This window comes from Strix aluco, chromosome 3 (genome assembly GCF_031877795.1).
Source record: "Strix aluco isolate bStrAlu1 chromosome 3, bStrAlu1.hap1, whole genome shotgun sequence".
NCBI lineage: Eukaryota > Metazoa > Chordata > Aves > Strigiformes > Strigidae > Strix > Strix aluco.
This window is the reverse complement of record NC_133933.1, coordinates 81,598,241-81,615,929: the sequence shown is the minus strand read 5'-3', so window position 1 is coordinate 81,615,929 and position 17,689 is coordinate 81,598,241. Positions and strand designations below refer to the sequence as shown.

The 17,689-nt window shown below is 48.1% G+C and overlaps 1 protein-coding gene across 5 annotated transcripts in view; it reads left to right on the top strand.

The window, feature by feature from the left end:
• The first annotated feature begins 3,392 nt into the window (after positions 1-3,392).
• The window catches only part of FOXO3 (forkhead box O3), a 96,476-nt gene continuing 82,179 nt past the window's right edge, over positions 3,393-17,689 (top strand). For 4 of the 5 annotated variants that reach the window (XM_074819386.1, XM_074819389.1, XM_074819388.1 and 1 more), the window contains exon 1: positions 3,419-5,402. In XM_074819386.1, coding sequence (XP_074675487.1) covers positions 4,821-5,402 — 582 coding nt within the window. In that variant the 5' untranslated portion in view covers positions 3,419-4,820. Of the gene's footprint in view, positions 5,403-17,689 lie in introns of all 5 variants that reach the window. The other variant, XM_074819390.1, reaches the window with a different exon arrangement.

Genomic DNA, 17,689 nt, shown 5'->3' with positions numbered 1-17,689 from the left:
CAATCTCCCTGTAATAACTGTGGAACCTATTAGCCAGTTTTAGCCAAATTGGGCAGAAAGGTTAAAGTCTCAGAGTATGAAGTCAGCTGGCACATAGACAACGTTTCTTTCTAATCAGCACACAGGTTGCTCCGAATCAGCTACAAAACTACTGCCCTTTGCCCAGTCTGTGTTTAAAGGACATAGTAGGGCGCTGTGGGAAGAACAAAAAATACACTGAGGGAGCCGCTCTCTCACAAGGTGGATGGGAGGGGTAGTCAGGGTTGTTGCAGTGGACACAAACTTCTCAGAGAGCAGGCTGCAGGTGGCTTATAAACCAACCGTCATATACTTGGTCGTGTGAAGTCCGTGTAGACAATGCAGCCATTGTAATGTAACTGCAATATAACATCGTTTTATTGAGTGGCACTACACTTTACAGTAGATTTCTACAATGATGTAATGATGAGAAGCCCCAGGCCCCCCACCCCCCATGCAACTTTAGCTCCAACCATGTTTCTGCAGTACAATACTTGTGAAAGAGAGGTAAAGCCAGAAATGTGACCTGCACTTCTCTAGCTACTGGCCCGAGAGAATGTAGGTTATGGCAGAAGAAGGAGTGATCATATGTGGGTTACCACCGTGAGCTGGTACACTCTTGTGGGAAGCTGATGCTCTGAATCGACAAAATGGAAGAATGAGAATGAAAACTGAGCTGATGATAGCCTGCTGTAGTTGAACATAGAGCTCGAAAGAGTTCATCTCAAGGCAAAAATCACTTTATGAGGATTCCCACCCAGAGTGCTATCATATGAACATTACTCTCCCCGAAGCAGTATGCCACAGGCCCCACGTCTCACAGGTCTTGCGTCGTCCACGTATGCCTGAGATCACCCACAGAGATGACTCGGAGCTGCAAAGTAACTGTGACCCCGCCAGAGCCGTGTAATTGGGTACTGTGACAGGTACACGTGTTCTCAATATAAACTTGAGCAGGCATAGTAGATAAAATGAGATGCAGAGGAAGACACAGCACTGCACAGGAACACGCGCAGTCTAAGTAGGCACAATAAGTGAGCGAGGCTTTCAAATGGCCTCAGGGCTGGCCTAACTTTATTCCTGTCGAAGTCAGCGATAAAACTCCCATAAATGGAGCCTTTTTGAAAATCCCACCCTTGGGGCATTAAAGTACTTAAAGGAAGAGACTGGAAATCGTGCGGGCTTTAGATTCAATTTTGATCAGTTTTTACACGTATTTCAGTGCACCCAGCCATGGAACGGTGATTAGAAGGGCTCCCCTGTCTTTCTGTTTTGCTCATGCACATTTGGTAAATAAAATGTGTAGGAACAATTACACGCTTTCCATTCTGCCTCTAAACTGCAATATTATGGGCAGCCACGTGCTGTGTGGAGCTGTGAAGAACTGGTACTGTGCCTTATGTGGTAAAGGCTGTATGGCTGATATACCAGTGAATTCTGAGGAGGGCAGGTAATCTTGCAGTAAAGGCCCAGGGCTGGCACTCAGGAGATCTAGTTTTATTTTTCAGTTCTGACATGGGCTTCCTGTATGACCGCAGCACAGTCACGTAATTGCTCGGTGCCTCAGTCCATCATCTCTTTAATAGGGTTACTACTTACTTATTTCCTTTCTCCCGCCCTGGCCTGCCTTACTTAGACTGCAATTCTGCCAGGGAGTGGAGCATTTCTTACCACGTGCAGGGCCTTCACCCAGTACAATGAGACCTAATGGCAATGCCTGTACAGTAATGCAATGCCAATTAAATAAATAAATGAAGATGATAATATCATTTAGGACTAGATTTGCAGCTTGTAATCCAGCCCAAGGTCAAAGCGCTACGCTTCCCTGGAACCTTGGGACCTAAGGAAGTGCTCTATGGGGAGGTTTCTGCACCGGTCAAAATCAGCCCCAAGCTGCAGAGGTTTTGGGAAGGGGCTGAGCGCCAGCCACAGCTTCGCAGCCGGCCTGAAAGCCGCGAGTAGAGGCTCCCCAGAGATGCAGTGTTGCAATAAGCATCTTCTCATCGTGCACGGCCTTGTCTGATCCTGGCTCTTCAATGTTGCTGTGGTTTTCCTCCCCTACCAACCGCTACGTCATACACACGCATGCTGGTATCGCAATCGCAGAGTAGCTAGTGTAATTTTGAGCTGCCTTGTGTTCCCGTAAGGGGCCGCGTTACAACAAAAGCCATGGCAGGGCACACAACGTTGTGACCCAAAAGGGAGCTGCAGTGAACATTATTTCCATTACTTGAACCTGCATTTGTTCTGATTAATTCATTGTCTCCTACTATATTTAGATAACTGAGGATTAATTGTGTGCATGCTGAAATGCTGTCCATTGTAATAAATTCATGCCGAACTATTCCTAACTTGAGTGCCACTTGAATTCAAAACCTAACTAGACCTTGAGGGCCTTAGCCCTTGCTTAGCAGTACGTGTAAGGCGTGCAGGATCTGGGCCTTGCTGTTTTCCAATCAAACTGAACGGTTTTCAAATCTCATTGCTTGGCTATAATGCTAAATAAATCAGGAATAATTTAATTTGTCTGCTAATTCTACCCAGAAGCACACCTACTTCTCAATGCACGTAGTTGTCTATATCTGGTATCAGAGACACCACCACTTTCGTACTAAATCTAGCCCGTAGTTCAGGTCGATACAAAGCTAGGCGACAACAGATACATACACGTTGCTATGTAATGTATTTATAAATACATCTACATTAATAGCTTTATGTTCCTTGGCTTTGTGGGTCACCCCTTTACCCAACCCATAATTAACTACATCTTCAAGTGAGCTACTTCGGAGGGCTTCTGCGAGGGCACGGCCTCTGAGGAGGAAGTCCAGCTGGATTACGTTCATGTGTGGACATGTCTGAACGTGCTCCCCTATCACCGAAAGGCAGAAAAATGACTGAATTGGACTCCAAGTTTAAAGAAGAACTCGCGCACCAATAATTTATGACCGGTGGAAACAAGTCAGAAGAGAAACGGCGCACTGTTCCTCCGCCGTGACTGGCAGCCAGAGCTGGGCTTATGCTGAAGTACAGACAGCGAGCGCTGAAGTACAGGCAGCGAGCTCCTGCCCGGTGAGGTGGGCCCGACAAAGACCAGCGGTGTGGAGAAGTGCGACGGTTGCCTCTGGTTTTGCCCTTTAAATTCTAGTAAGCGCCGAGAGCCCGGGCCACTGCCACCCTCAGAAAGAGTCCCGGGTGCTCTGCGAGACCGGAGCGCTTCCCGGAGCCGCCGGGAACGCGAGCGGGCAGGCGCTCTCCCCGCCGGCTCTCCCCGGCCCGCCCAACGCCGGCGGCTCCCCCGGGGCCGCCGCTCCCGCCCCGTCGGGGCGGCCCCTGCGCGGCGCCGCCCGCCCGCCCCCCGCCCGTGGGCGGGCCGTGGCGAGCCGTGCGGTTAGGTTGAGGCTCCCTGCGTGCGTCTATAACTTTGTGTTGCTGCCGGTGGTTGTTAGGAGGAGGGATGTGGAAGTCGGCGGCGAGCAGGGTGACAGGCTGCTCGGGCGGGCTGCGGCGGCGGCGGGCGGGCTCGGCGCGGGCGGATCGCTTGCCTCTCGCCGGCTGCTCGCCGAGGGAGCGGGCGGTTTGCCGCTTTCCCCTCCTTCGCCTTTAAAGGGAAGGCTCCTCGGAGCTGAAGGCGCAGGAGCAGCAGGAACCATGCAGCAGCGCTGCTTCTTCCTCCCGTGAATTCGGATCTCGATTTCTGCCGGTGTGGAGGTGGCTGTTGATTCTCTCCCCCCCCCCCCGCCCGCCTCCCTCCCCTCCCGATGTGGCTCTCCCTGCCTCTTCTGCCTGCGCTTTTTAAATGACTTGAGTGAAGGGGGGGAGAAACTGTCAAGATGGCAGCAGCAGGAGCAAGGAGGTTATGAATGTGGTGTTGATGCTGGAACAAAACCTATTCTCTTTGGCAGCCCTAGGGAGGGCTTAAAGCTTCTGGACCTGTTGGAAGACTGGCGATTTGATTTGTTCCCGTTGTGTTTTGCTTTTTCCCTGCGAGAATAAGGACTTATTCTTTTTTTTTTCTTTTTTTTTTTCTTTTTTTTTTAACTGGCCGGCCCCGGGGGTGGCCTGCTCCCGCCCCCTGCTCCGTCGGCTGTGAGATTTTGGGGGGTTGCTTGCGTGCGGCTTGGGGGTCACCGCAAAGTGACAGGCTGACGCTAGCATGCAGTTGGATGTATGCTAAGACTTCGGCTCCCTTCAGGGCGTTTTGAAGAAGGAAAAAGTCTTCGGCGTAACCTGAAGGACCCCTCTCCCTGCCCTCCTGCCGAGGGAGAGGGCAAAGGACCACGCCACCCCCTCGGCAAGAGGGAAGATATCTGCGGAAGCGGCGAGGAGCGAGCTCAGAGGCGCCGGGGGCGGGGGGGGGTCCTCTCCCGGCTGGATACAGCGCGGTTCCCGCTGGAGCTACTTCTGCATCCGCATGGAGTGAAACATAAACAAACGCACACACGCACCGCGGGAGCGGCCGCCGCTCCGCCGGCGCGGAGGGCAGAGCCGCGGGCACCTCCGGCACCGCCCGGCCGCTCCAGCTCCTAATCTGATTTATTTTTTTTTTTCCACCCCCCCTTCCCTCCCTCCCCTTCCCCCTCCCCGCTCCGGCGTGCGCATCGCCCGCGGGGAGCGGGGCTCGGGGTGCAGCGGAGAGCCTGCCAGCCCTTAGCGGAGAGCGGCATGCCCGCCCGGCGGCCCCTCGCCTGCTAGGCTCCCGTCGGCACCGAGGAGGCGGCGGAGGAGGAGCGGGGTCGGCGGCCGCCCGCCCGCCCCGTCGCAGCGCCCCGCCGCCGCCGCAGCCGCCCGCGGGGGAGGCCAAGATGGCAGAGGCGTCGCCCGCCGCCCCGCTCTCGCCCCTGGACGTGGAGCTGGACCCCGAGTTCGAGCCGCAGAGCCGCCCCCGCTCCTGCACCTGGCCCCTGCAGAGGCCCGAGCTGCAGGCCAGCCCCGCCAAGCCCGCCGGCGAGCCGCCCGCCGACGCCGCCTCCATGATCCCCGAGGAGGAGGACGACGAGGAGGAGGGGGGCGGCTCGGCCATGGCCGTCGGCTGCGCGGCCCCCCCGGGCGGAGAAGCGGCGGCGGCCACCGCCGTCCCGGAGGAGGCGGCGCGGCTGCTGGCCCCGCTGCCCGGGGGCGGCCCGGAGGGGCCGAGCCTGTCGCCGGGGGGAGCGGCGGCGGCGGCGGGCGGCGGGGGGCTGAGCGGGGGCCCGGCGACGGCGCCGAGGAAGTGCTCGTCGCGGCGCAACGCGTGGGGCAACCTCTCTTACGCCGACCTCATCACCCGCGCCATCGAGAGCTCCCCGGAGAAGCGCCTCACCCTCTCCCAGATCTACGACTGGATGGTCCGCTGCGTGCCCTACTTCAAGGACAAGGGCGACAGCAACAGCTCGGCCGGCTGGAAGGTGAGGGGGGGTCCCGGGGCCGCGGCGAACCCAGCGCGCCGCCCCGACGGGCGGGCTGCCCGCGGGGGATGCGGCCGCGGAGGGGGGGTGCCCGCGGCGTTCCCCGACGGCTTTCCCCGAGGGCAGCCGGCCGGGCGCTGCTGCTGGCCCCTGCTGGGGGTCGCGCTGCTGCCTTTGCTTATTTTTATTTTTATTTTGAGGGAGGAGGCTAAGAAAAGTTTTGGCTCTTTCCTGTTGCTGTGTGCAGGCGGTGAGGGCTCCTAACTCTGGCAGCAGGGGGGAGGCTGGAGCGGAGCTGGCTGCTATGGTGCGCAAGCACATAAGCAGGCCGAGAAAAAAAAGGAAAGAAAAAAGGAAAAAATATTTGTAAGGGTGTGTGGTTTGGAGGTTTTCGGTCTGTTTTTTAAGTTACAGGTACCTTTGGTGTAAATCGTACTGGAAATAAGCAGAGTTGTTTTTATGCACGGTCAGACCGAGTCTCAGAGCTCAAATACAGAACGACTCTATTATTTTCGTCAAGAAAAACCCCAGTGGTTTCCCACACGTTCCTCAAAGGCAATAGAGGGAAATTCGGGTCTTGACATTTCTTCATGAAGTTAATCAAAGCGTGGAGTTATTGGCTGCTCAGCCACGGGAATGCTTGGTTTGCGATTCCTGCGGTGCCAGTGTGTGAGGGCACGGTCTACTGATAAATCCCTTACAGCCGAGCATTTTCTGTCCAGCGTTGCGACAGTTAGCAGCTAAGATTGCTACTGTTTTAACTAGTGAGAAAAAAAAAAATATCCGTTTTTGTGGCTTGTTTACTCAGCGCGTGCAAAAGCACGTTGCAGGCAGGCAGGGTTTTACTCTCAAAGACAGAGTCTAATAAGGCCTACCAAGAGCTGGTGCTGCACGCAGAGCACATTTGAAGTGGTTTCCAGAACTACTTTTATTCTTGTTTTCCATGTCCATCTATTAACGTTTGTCGGATGTGGAAATGTCATGTACTTGCAGCTATACAGAAAGGCAGGTGCTGCTTGATGTCGATACTGTTTGCAGAGGGAAATCCCAGTACGGTTCAGTTGTTGCTGAGGCCCGATGCTGGCAGCATCCGAGACCGAGTTTTTGAATGGATGGCTGAAGGCGAATTTGCCGTGAAGTTTTATTGTGTTACAGAGAAATTAAATTTCCTCTTTGAATCTTTGCTTGGATCAGGGGATAACTTACAGTATACAAATCGGTCAGAAATGCTGTATGGATGAAACATCACTGGCAGTTTTCGTACTAGCAGCCCTGTCTCATATTTTGGTGCCTGAGAAGGACTTGCTGCTAGGAATTGAAGTAAAGCTGTATGATTTTTACCTTCCAAATGGAGCACTGTAGAGGAAGCATTTCACTGACAGACTTGTCTCAGGCTGGGGAAAATAGAAACACAAAGTTTATCAGTGGCATAGCTAATTCAAGACAAGGCTTTTAAAAACACAGATCCTTTTTACCGCTTTCGTGTCTGTATTAAGTGTTGAATTTTGATCTGACTTTACAAGTGCGACACGAAGTGTGATAAAGGGTTACATCTTCCGATGACAGCCAGTGCCTTCCTAAATTGTTTGGTTTCATGCCGAAGCTGTGGCTTTAGATGTCAGCTGCTATGACAAATCCAGCCTTTTTATCTGATACTTTGAATTTTCAGTGAGTTCTCAATACTTGATTCAAACGAAGACTTACCAAACAACGGGGCTGATAGTGCTTTGGCTGAATTTGGTGGCAAAACTGCCATTTGCTTCAGGAGAAGCAGGATCTGGGCCATAACTCGAAGTGCTTGCATTGATTAGTATGCTTAATACAGTCACAATTTTTCTGACAATTTATACTGTTAATTTGATATTGATTCCGTTGCTGAGCAGCATTAACTGGTACTTGGAGCTAATTAAAATGTTAAAAACTTGGATCCCTTGAGATTCCTCTGATATAATTCAGAAGTTTCTCAAAAGCCTTTAAGATGACCTTTCTCAGGAGATGCAAGCACACTGGTGGAAGAAAATTCTGCCTCTTTTATGACTGTGAGCTGTCCCTGGAAGTTAGGGTAAGGCGTCTGATCGTGTTAACGGTGGGTGCAGTTGTGTGTGGGTGGTAGGGGCATACTGAAAGGGGCAGAGGAGAGGTCAGGAGCTAGTAATTTGCTAGGCATCCAAAACTGCTAAATTTAATTCCTTAGCAGGGCTAGAGTTTCTTTTAATGTATGCATATACATTCAGAAGAGGACTGTTTCAGGAGAGGACTATTTCAGTTTCTTGGCTGGAACATAAGTTAGTTTGTGCAGAGGCAACACTCTTAAACAGTGACTCCATCTTAGTCTCCCAGTGCTAAAACACATTATATGTTATTATCATCTTTGTTTCCCTCACAGGTAATGAATACAACTCTTCAGGAACTAATGTCAGCTTTTCACATCAGACTTTTTCAGATTGCTAGATACACTGAGATTTTAAATGAACAGAAGATAGTTCTGTATCAGAAGGCTTTTATCTTAATTTAGAATATTTTTACACAGCTAAATTCGTCTTTGAAGGCAGCAAGCCCATATAACGATATTCTGCTCTGGCACTGAGTGGGAAAATTGTCATTTTAAACAAAGAGAAGAAGAGAACTTGGCTTTATTATCTTATGTATTATTATATATGAAATATTAATACCGTTTCCAGTGAGATGTGCTGAATACCATAATCCGTAAATATAGCTGGGATTATACTCCTCAAAACAATTATTTTAAGAGCTATAAATTAAAGTTACAACTATCACTTTTATTCTTTCCCCCCCTGGGGCATTAAAGCAGAAGTGAATATTTCAGATGTGGTTAGGAGTGCATATATTACTTTTCCACTAATTCAGATAAGGTTTGCCCAGTGCACCCCCCCCAACAATCTTCTTTGCTTCCCCCTCCCCCCAGCCCCGGTGGGATGTTAGCTAACCTAATACTGCCTGACAGTTAACTAGGGCAGTAGTGTACGGTGCATCACTGTAGAGCCGGCACGCTGCGGACACGGTCGTGTGCTGTGGGCAGCCTGGTTTGATACAATCCCGTACACTTCCAAATCACCGGGAAGGGTTTAGGTACATGCTTCAATATGCGCTTACTGTCTTGAATACTTATGGAGGGTCAGTATTTATATTTATCATCACTGGAGAGGGGAAAAGGTCTGAGGGTGAGCTGGTTGCACCCTTGCGAAACGCACTGTGCCAGGCAGCTGTTGCAGGTACTTCCACAGAGCTCAATGACCAGATCTATCCGACTTTCCAAATTCAGGTATCCGTTACCCCGTCAATGTCCTGCAGTCACAAAAGTAGCATGTTGACTTAAAACCCAAGTTTTTCCCCCCATGTATTTAGGATGCAGTAACTCACTTCACTCAATAATCTTGAAATAGGAAACTGAAACACCTTCATGTCTGTATATGCAGTAGAGGTGCCCAGTTTTACTATAACTTAAGTACTTCCATATCTCTTCCTATAATGTTACTTTGTAATTTCTTGCAGCACTATCTTGTGAAATAGTCTTTTCTACATGAAGAGTACACTAGGGGGACTATTTTCCTCTTTGTTGAGCAGTATGGCAAGACTATGAGTCTGGTCCTTTATACAGAGATACCAGCAGTTGCCAAATTTAAATGCAGCTGATTTGCTTTGATTTGTTTTTTTTTTTTATCAGAAGCCTATTTGTTTTACACCTGTTGCATTCATCTTCCTCATGAAAGATAAATACTAGCTGCTGGGATATTTACTTTGAAGGGGAGATTTTTGTAAACTTTGTACATGGACATTTCATCATTCCTTACCATGTTTTATTGACCAATATGTACCGAAGGCTGCAGTCCCTTCAGCATGGCAAACACACGAGTCTCTTCTCTAGTTATTGAGACTTGAAGAGACTTGAGAAGTTTGTCAGTGGTGTAGACAGATGTCTAAATCTGTTAGCCAGATGCTGATGTGCAAGATGTGTTGGCCTTTTTTTATCATCTTTTTGCAGAGGATGTGGGAAGGAAGCAAAGCCACTCTCTGTTCTTATTTCTCCTTCCTCAGAGTGGCACACAGCGTTTTTTATCAGGAGTGGCAGCATAAAACAGGAGTTTGCATCGGTTTAATTTTTTCTCTGCTTTTTTCTTTTTTTTTTTTAAGACTGTGTTTCCCAGTTAACTTCTGGCATGAATATTTTTTCCAGCTTGCTATTATATTCCTACTTTTTTTTTTTTTCTGATTTTTTGCTGCCTTGTTCAGCTGTACAGAAGGGTTTCGGTTACAAGCTGCAGCCTGATTATTTTAAGTTTTGATCTACCGAAGCGAGCACGGGTTTAAGCATGTGAATGGATCCTTGGGACTTCACTAGGATTACTTGTGTGCTTAAATTTACCGCTTAAGCATCTTACCTGATCAAAGCCTTACTATGTTGTGCTTTAACAAAATACTCAGTAACATTTGTAAGTGAATTTTGTGCTGAGCAACGTAGAGAGATGCGCGGTTCTAGCCGCAAAGTCGAAACTGTTAGATAACAAGCTTCTTGCATCAAAGAGGAGTATACTTTAGTATCAAAGTAACAAATGAGTTTTTAAACTCTCCAGTAGAAACCATATGTAGATATTAGTGCACATTATTATTTTATATCTGTAATGTACATCAAAGATCTCACTTTTCCCTAGCTCATGCAGGCAGGTGACAGCCATTAGAGGAGAGAGACACCAAGTTGCTCTCCCAGAATCACTGACGTTGTTTGATCCACGGTGTGACCATGAGGAGCACCTCCACTGAAGGACTTGTTAACTGCAGATATAAACACATTGCCTTTTGATGTGAATGGGAAACCTCCAGTGAATGATGCTGAATGGTATTGCTATCAGGTAGACCCGTTTGATAAATACTAGAATCAATGTCCCTCAGTTCTTTAGAGACAGAAGGTTACCTAAAACAGTCATGCAATGTCGGCGTTACTGTAATAGGTTATTAGTGTCAATATTTGAGCATATTTAAAATAGGAAGCTTGAGAGTCAGAGGTTGACTCCTATACTTGCCTGTGTGTTTGAAACTACATGGTTAATGCTAATAAAAATGAAATCACCTTAGTGGCTTTTATATCCACTGCACTGTATTGGCTTGAACAAACACTGTCTGAGGCTATCAGGCTGGGGAAGAGAGGAGTCCTGGCGCTCCTGCCCTGGGACATCCTGCTTCTGTTTGGTTTTGCCCTGGTAAAGTGAGAGGTGTCTTACACACAAGGCCATTTTGTATTCGGGTCATTTTGGTGGTGCTACACCACTTTGCTGTAATCCTGGGAGATTAGGGGAGGCTGGGCACGTGCTGGTGCATTTAGAAAGGCGAGTGATTAGGGTTAGCCCGGTGGTTTTGTGAAAGCTCTTTGTGCTGACGTGGACAAAGTAGAAACCCAGAGCTGGTGGTGTCACTTGCAGAAGGCAGGCAGCACTGGGGTGGGTGCAGCCCCCCCGACGCCCCCTGCAGCGGCCGGACTGTTTTCAGCCAGCTTGCGTGGGGTAGATGGGGAGAACAAGCGTGAAGTCACCCCAGAAAATTACAGTGGGTGTGCTGGGTTCAAAGGGAGGCTGAAGGGATTGCTTTGGAGATAAGGGAAAACTGAGGATAAACAGCTGAAGCATTTCTCTAGGTGGCAGCCTCCTAAAGGTGCCCTGCAAGATTTTGGCAGTCAGCTATTTTGCGTGGAAGTAAGGAAAATCTTTTGTGAGGATTGTTTCTTATTTGCAATGCAATTACAGTGGGTCTTAGCGTAGTGGCGGCTTGCCAAGGGAGAAACTGAAAGTGTTTCCTAATGCAAGTTGTTACTTAGATGAAAATCTTTGCGTGTTCTTGTTTCTCTCCCACTTTTTTTCAAAGCCTTATTACTACCTCTGTCACAGAAAACATGATCAAGAGCAGGGTTACAAAATGGCAGCGTTAGTTTCTTCTAAAGGTATGAGGCCCCCTGCGTTTCAAGGCAGATTCTCTCTGGAGGAGGGCAAGCTCTGAGCATTCTCCTGGCACTGTTCCATTCCCCCCGCCACAAAAAACCGCGATTCCCGAGTTGGCACTGGAAAGGGGCCACAGCCTCGCCAGGTCCTGGAGCAGGAGGCACATCCAGGTCCCGCAGCACATAGCGAGCATCCTGATAAAGGCCTGCATGATAACACAGCACTCGGGGAGCTACAGGGTTTTTTTGATGTGGCTTTTCTTGGGGCTGACAACACGTGCGTAGCGCAGTGGTTCAGGAGCAAAATAAAGCGTTCAAGTGATGTGTGCAGTCATTGAGTGGTAGCGCTGGCTCAGCACAGCATGAGTTAAGTGAAGATTATGCATAACCTTTTATTTGCTCTTTTTCTGTGCTTCTACAAACTTAGACTGTTCTTTTCTGTTACGATTTCCTGAGCATTGCCACACACTAAGCTTGGAAAATGAGGTGCATTTAGCCAATTTATGGCCTGACATATGTTAATTAACATTAATTACCTGCTTGAATAGTCCATTTAGCACTTATTATTAAAAAGTGGCTTGTCTACAGAGGGGGATTTTCCTTCAGAGTGAGATGTTTTGTTCTAACTTGCTTCAGATGAAGTCAGGATGGGGTATTTCATGCTTCTCTGTACAGCTGTACCAGTCCCCTGATGTTCCAGTTGTGTGTGTGGGATACCGTTGCAACACTGACAGGCACCAACTCCTTACCCATGTGTATCTGACATTTATTTGACATTGGCTTAGCTTTCCCAAGCAAACCAGCGTCTTTCCAAGTGGTTTTTGCTAGTGGTGAGTACAGCTCTTGCTCCTCTGATTGAGGCAGCTGGAGAAAGAGCCACGCTTCTCAGCTTGCCAGGAGCTGCAGGGAGATCTGGAGGCCTGTGGTGATGTGGCCCCAGCCCCTGTTTGGGGTGGAGGGGTAGAGAAAGCTCAGGTGTGCAAGGCTGGAGGGAGTGCGTAGGAGTTGCTGGGGCACACTGTGGTGCCCTGCAGGAAGGGTGTCTTCAGCTCTATGTAGCCAAGGAGGATGGACCTTGAGGCTCCCGCAGCTGTTGGGAGCAGGCCACTGCTGGAGTGGAGCATGGTCTCCAACAACAGCACGTTATGGCTTGCTGTATTCATCAGCTATGTTATCTGAGTTATCTCCTGGGCAATGCATTGGGCAAAGGTTATCACAGGTCACTGGTCTAAAACCGGTGAGATGAGGGGAGTAACAAGCAGAGAGCACTCATTCAATTTCCAAATACCAATATTTTAAAAAAATAAATTCCATTCCTCAATTCCCCATCGCCCAATTCCTCATTTCTGTCTTGGGAGACTCCAGGGATGTTATGTCCTACTTCACCTTCTCCATCCTTCCCTTCATAACACCAGCTAGGGGGTTGCGTGGTGCATGGGGTGCCTCTGTGGAAAATGGAGGGCTGGTTCATAACTGTGCAGGGCATGGTGCAGAGTATAGCTGTGTTTTGGTTGGGGATTGATACAGTGTGGAGGCGATTAGGCTACAGGACTACAGAAAGAGCAATTTCAGGGCAGTCTAATGGTTTGGGAACAAACGAGTGATTGCTTTAGTGCTCTACCTCATCCCTGGGATGAAGTAGCAAGGGAGCTACCTTTCAGTGGGGCTGAAGAAGAACACTGCTGTGTTGCCTTTGCTTTTTGCCAGAGTGGTTCCTCCTGATGCTGTGCCTAGCTGTGAGGTCCAGGAGGAGCCAGTCTTGCCCTGTAAAGTCAGAGTTCTTTCTCTGGGCCACTCCCCTTGCACATTTGCTCAAGGACTGATACGCTTGTAACACTGCTTTGCAGGCGATTTAAGGCAGGTCAGGAGTTAACAACATTGGTGTCTTGTTAATACCTGTGTGTGTGTCCTACCTGGACTTTGCTTATTGGGGCAATTTTCTTTATCTGTACATTGGCACCTATTAAAAATAAAGACTGTTTAAGTGCTTCTGCTGATATAAAACACCTATGTAAGATGTCACTGACAGAGAAATGCCTTTCTGGGGATTTGTACTGGTAAAGAAATGCCGTGTGAAGGTTAGCTGTTACAACAGACTTGTGCTAACGAATTGAATGGATTGCTTGCTCGACTGCAATATGCTACGTACTTAAGAGATGAGTTATAAAATACTGGGTTCTCACTTGAACATGTTTATTTGTCAAGACATTCTTTTGCTTTTCTTTTTTATTTTATCCCTGTGGGTAAAGTTGCCACTCGCTATGTGTAAAGGGATGTGTGAGGGAGATGTGTGCTGGGACAGGAGGGCAGAGGCAGCCATCTTTGCCGGAGGCCTGGAGGAAGGTTGGCTTGAAGCAAGGGGAACAGTGTGTGGCAGCGACAGCTTGTCCTGTCATCAGGACCTTTGCAGCTTTTACCTCCAGGTCTCCTGGAGAGTGCTGTCTGCCAGTTTTGGAGGGCAGGAGGCTGCTCGCGGTGAGTGTGGGGCTCTGCCTGTGCAACCTCCGGCTGCTGTACACCTGGGTGCTGCCGGCGGTCAGGTGCGTTTCCATGGGGTGAGTCACTGGATCATGCCACTTCTGCGTCCCTTCACCCGCTGTCTGTGCCGAGGTGAAGGGTGGGTCTGTGCTGACGTCTCCATGCCAAAATCCTGTTGAGAGCTCTGGAATGAGGGCAGGAGGCAGGAGTGCTGCCAAAGGTGCCGTTTGTCTTCTTTGACACCTGCCTCTGAGGCTGCCTTCATGCTTTGTGTTGTGCTGTGGGTCTGCCTGGAGGCTGCTTGTAACCCAGCCCTCAGCCTTGCAGTGCCTTCGGGCCAGCCTGCCTCCCCATCCCTGGCCTTCCCAGACCTTCCGCTCTCCCTAGGGTGCAGCAAAGGCTGTGGGCACACCCCGGATTGTGACCAGTGGGTTTGATGCAGTCCTAGGAAAAAGTTTTCGGTAGGTTTGCTGGCTCCTGACTCCTGTGAGCAGAAAAGGGCAGGTCTGGGCTGCTTGCCAGCTCTTGAACAGGGAGGTAACATCTGCTTATCCCCACCTCAGAGGTGGGGGAGGCAGCAGATAAGTTGGAAGGCTGATGAGGACAGACAGCGGTCTGCTGGGGGAGGACAGATAGAGAAGCACCCAAACACATAGGCACAAGTCTGCTTGGGCTTCACTCTGCCTCCCGGCTGCTGTGACTGCTCATTTCGTAGTGGGGATGAAAACAGGTTTGCATGGATGCAGCCCAGCTTATGATGGTGCAGCTTTCGTGGGTAGGTGAAGTAAAGAGAGCAGGGTCTGACTCTTGCCCCTGCTAAAGGCCAAGTTAAAGCAGCAGTGGGGTTCTCCTATGGTGCCTCAGCAACGTGCATTTGCATCACTGTAGGTGAGACTCAAGCCAGCAGTGCTTAAAATCCTGATTGCAGCTGAGCCCGGGCTCCCTGTGAGGACCGAGCATGTCCAGGGAGTGTTAGTAACAGTGCTGCACTTAAGTAAACAAAGCTTTATTAAAAAATGTATTAATTACCCAATCATATTCTAATGCAAACTACTCTCCTAGTCTAGACAGACAGCACTTCTGACATTGTAGACAATTTGCCCTTAGAACTTAGTGTTTTCTCATGCTGTACCATGTTGGTTTCTACACTTTTTTCCAAATAGGACGCAGAAGAATAAATAAATTATTCTAAAGAAATAATTTTAGGACACGACTTCCAGGGCTCTATTTGTTTTATCTAGAACGTGGACTGAATTATCTTGATAAATGCTCCAGTTCTGTGTCAGTGCTCTTAAAACCTGCTGTATTTGGTTTTTTTTCTCTCCACACTAGCTCTTCAAGCAGCTATTTCAGCTCTCCGAAAACATGTTATGACCAAAGTTAGCCCCACTTTCTCTCATGAAATTTGCAGTGTAAACATACCTTTAAATGCAAGACTTAATCCAAATCAAAAGTTTCAGACTTTGCAGGTATTTGTGAAGTTAGGCTGTGAACCCCTATCTTGTGTAAATATATTTGCTAGTACTTCATGGAGGATTTATCAGGTTCATATATAAAATTCTAGATATGCTTAGTACATAAAATTTGGCATCTGATAAGTGAGAACAGTGCTCAACAAAGAATGTCTTTGTGTGAGCTCTCACAGGCTCCCACGTTATCACCTTTTTTGCTGATTGGTTTTGTGCTGAGAGCAGTGATGTGGTTTCCTGAAAGCCTATAACCTACTGTTTGTTCTGCAAAACTGTTCTGGACCTTAACTAATTTTCAGAGAATGTTTTTTTCCAGGAATTTGCAGGAGAAGGTGACGCCAGTTCAAGTCGTGTCCTGAGATGCTTGTAAGCTGAGACACGTAGAGCCGCTGTCCCTGTTTTTGTGCAACACGATCTGTTGTGTTTAAAAGTTTCACTGTATGGGGGAACTCAAAACCATTTGTCTGAGATGTCAGGTTTCAGAGTGAATGGTGCTTCTTTAAGTATTCATTGAGACCTACAATGGGAGGCTGCTGGTCCTACGATGCCTTTGTAGGAGAACAGCGACACCAAGAATGATGCTGCCACTGAGGAGCTGTAAAAACTGAAGCATTTTGTGAATCTTGTTCAAGCAGCTTCTGCTTTTGCATAGCCTGAGCCATATATGTGGCCCAGATAAATAGGCCACATCTAAAATCTTTGATTTGCAAATGGAAGTCATTATCAGAGCATGGATTGGGCAGAGGTTTCCTGCCTACTTTGTGCAGCAGCCAAAAGCTCCAAACCTAATATTATTATTTTCATCATGATGTTGACAGTGTGATTTGCATTTCCCATAGCATGTTGGGATTTATTTCTTGCCCCATTGCTCTGACAGTGTGGTCCATGCACGGCAAAAACACTCCTGACTAAAATGCACTAGAAGGTATGCACACTTGGGGTAGAAGGAAAATCTTTTATGAGGAGGTTTTTTTTATAAAGCTCTGGGGAAGGGAACTGTGTGCTTAAGAAGGTATTTGAAAATCAATAGTGATGCCATTTTACATGCTAAAAAAGAGGGAAGGTGTGTAGGCCATAAGGTAGTGGCATACGGGGCTGGGAGGTGGAAGGATTCTGTGAACTAGCAGTAGGGAGTAAATCAGCCTGATGTATGTTCATAGACATCTGATGTCTACTGGGCCTAGTGGGGTAGCTTGGAGCAGGTGGAAGAAGCATACTGTTTACCTGATTAGAAACATAAATAAAATCTTGCCAGCATTTTTCTAAATTAAAATGCATTTGAAGCATATGTCAGACTTTTACATCCAGGAGAGATCTCTAAAACCTTGCTGTACCCCAGGGAGGCTGTTTCTAGCCCACCTTCTTCAGGGCTCTGCCAGGTAACAAGTCCTCTTGGTCAGAGGATGAAGTGGGATGTGCATTAGCAGTTGGAGATCTTTGGGTTCTTCCTGAGCGCACCCATACTCCTCTTTAGTCAGTGGGAAAAGGTCTATCATTTGAGGCGATAGACCAGGGAATTGGAAAAAACAAAGAAAATGGTCATGGTTGAAATGACTGAAGATAGGATTTCACCTCTATGTATTTATTGAGAAGTTGGTGATGGTGGGGAGTAGGGCCTGGGCTGCTGTACAGTCAGAGCAGCTCTGTATCTCCAGTGTATTTTAGACACCGAGGAGACAAAGATGATGCTAATTGCAAGAGAAACTACTTAACTGCTTTGTATTATGTGTGAAATGAAGGGGGAATAACGCTGATTGAATGACCTATTTTGACTTTCTCAGTATAATATGTTTAATGCTTTAGTCTTTTTCTGGACAGTGAATTATAATTTTATCAAATCCTGCTGGAAATGAATATGTTGCTGGGCAAAGTATTTTATCCTTGCAGTTTTAACCACAGAGTTACCTCTTGCTGCTTGACTCGGTGGCAGGAGTTTTCTCTTTTGGCTGGAAAGGTCTTTTGCTATGCAACACAGTGACAGCAGGTTTTTTTAATACAAAATAGGGACCTGTCAGGAAGAATATAAAATAGGGCACTGAAAGAGTCTAATTTAGAAGGAGAAAGGGCATAAATCTCCACCTCCATCTGATGACAGAAGGTCAAAGTACAGCAGAAATGTTTCACTGCTTGTAAAATGCTGGTTTGGAGCTGTGTCTAACCTCCTTACAATTTTTTTTTACTTTATTTTTGGTATGTAACTGGATGTTAGATAAGGGGATTCTTAGACGACGAAGTGCCTCCGTTAGGGTCCGCTCTGCTTATTGTGCTGTTACAAAAATTGTTCGCAGTTTTGGACCGGTGTCAGACAGAATAATACTGAATAAGTCCCAGATGAATGTGGGTGGTGAAAGGAGAAAAATGACTTCAAATAAAGAGGGGTATTATCAACTGAG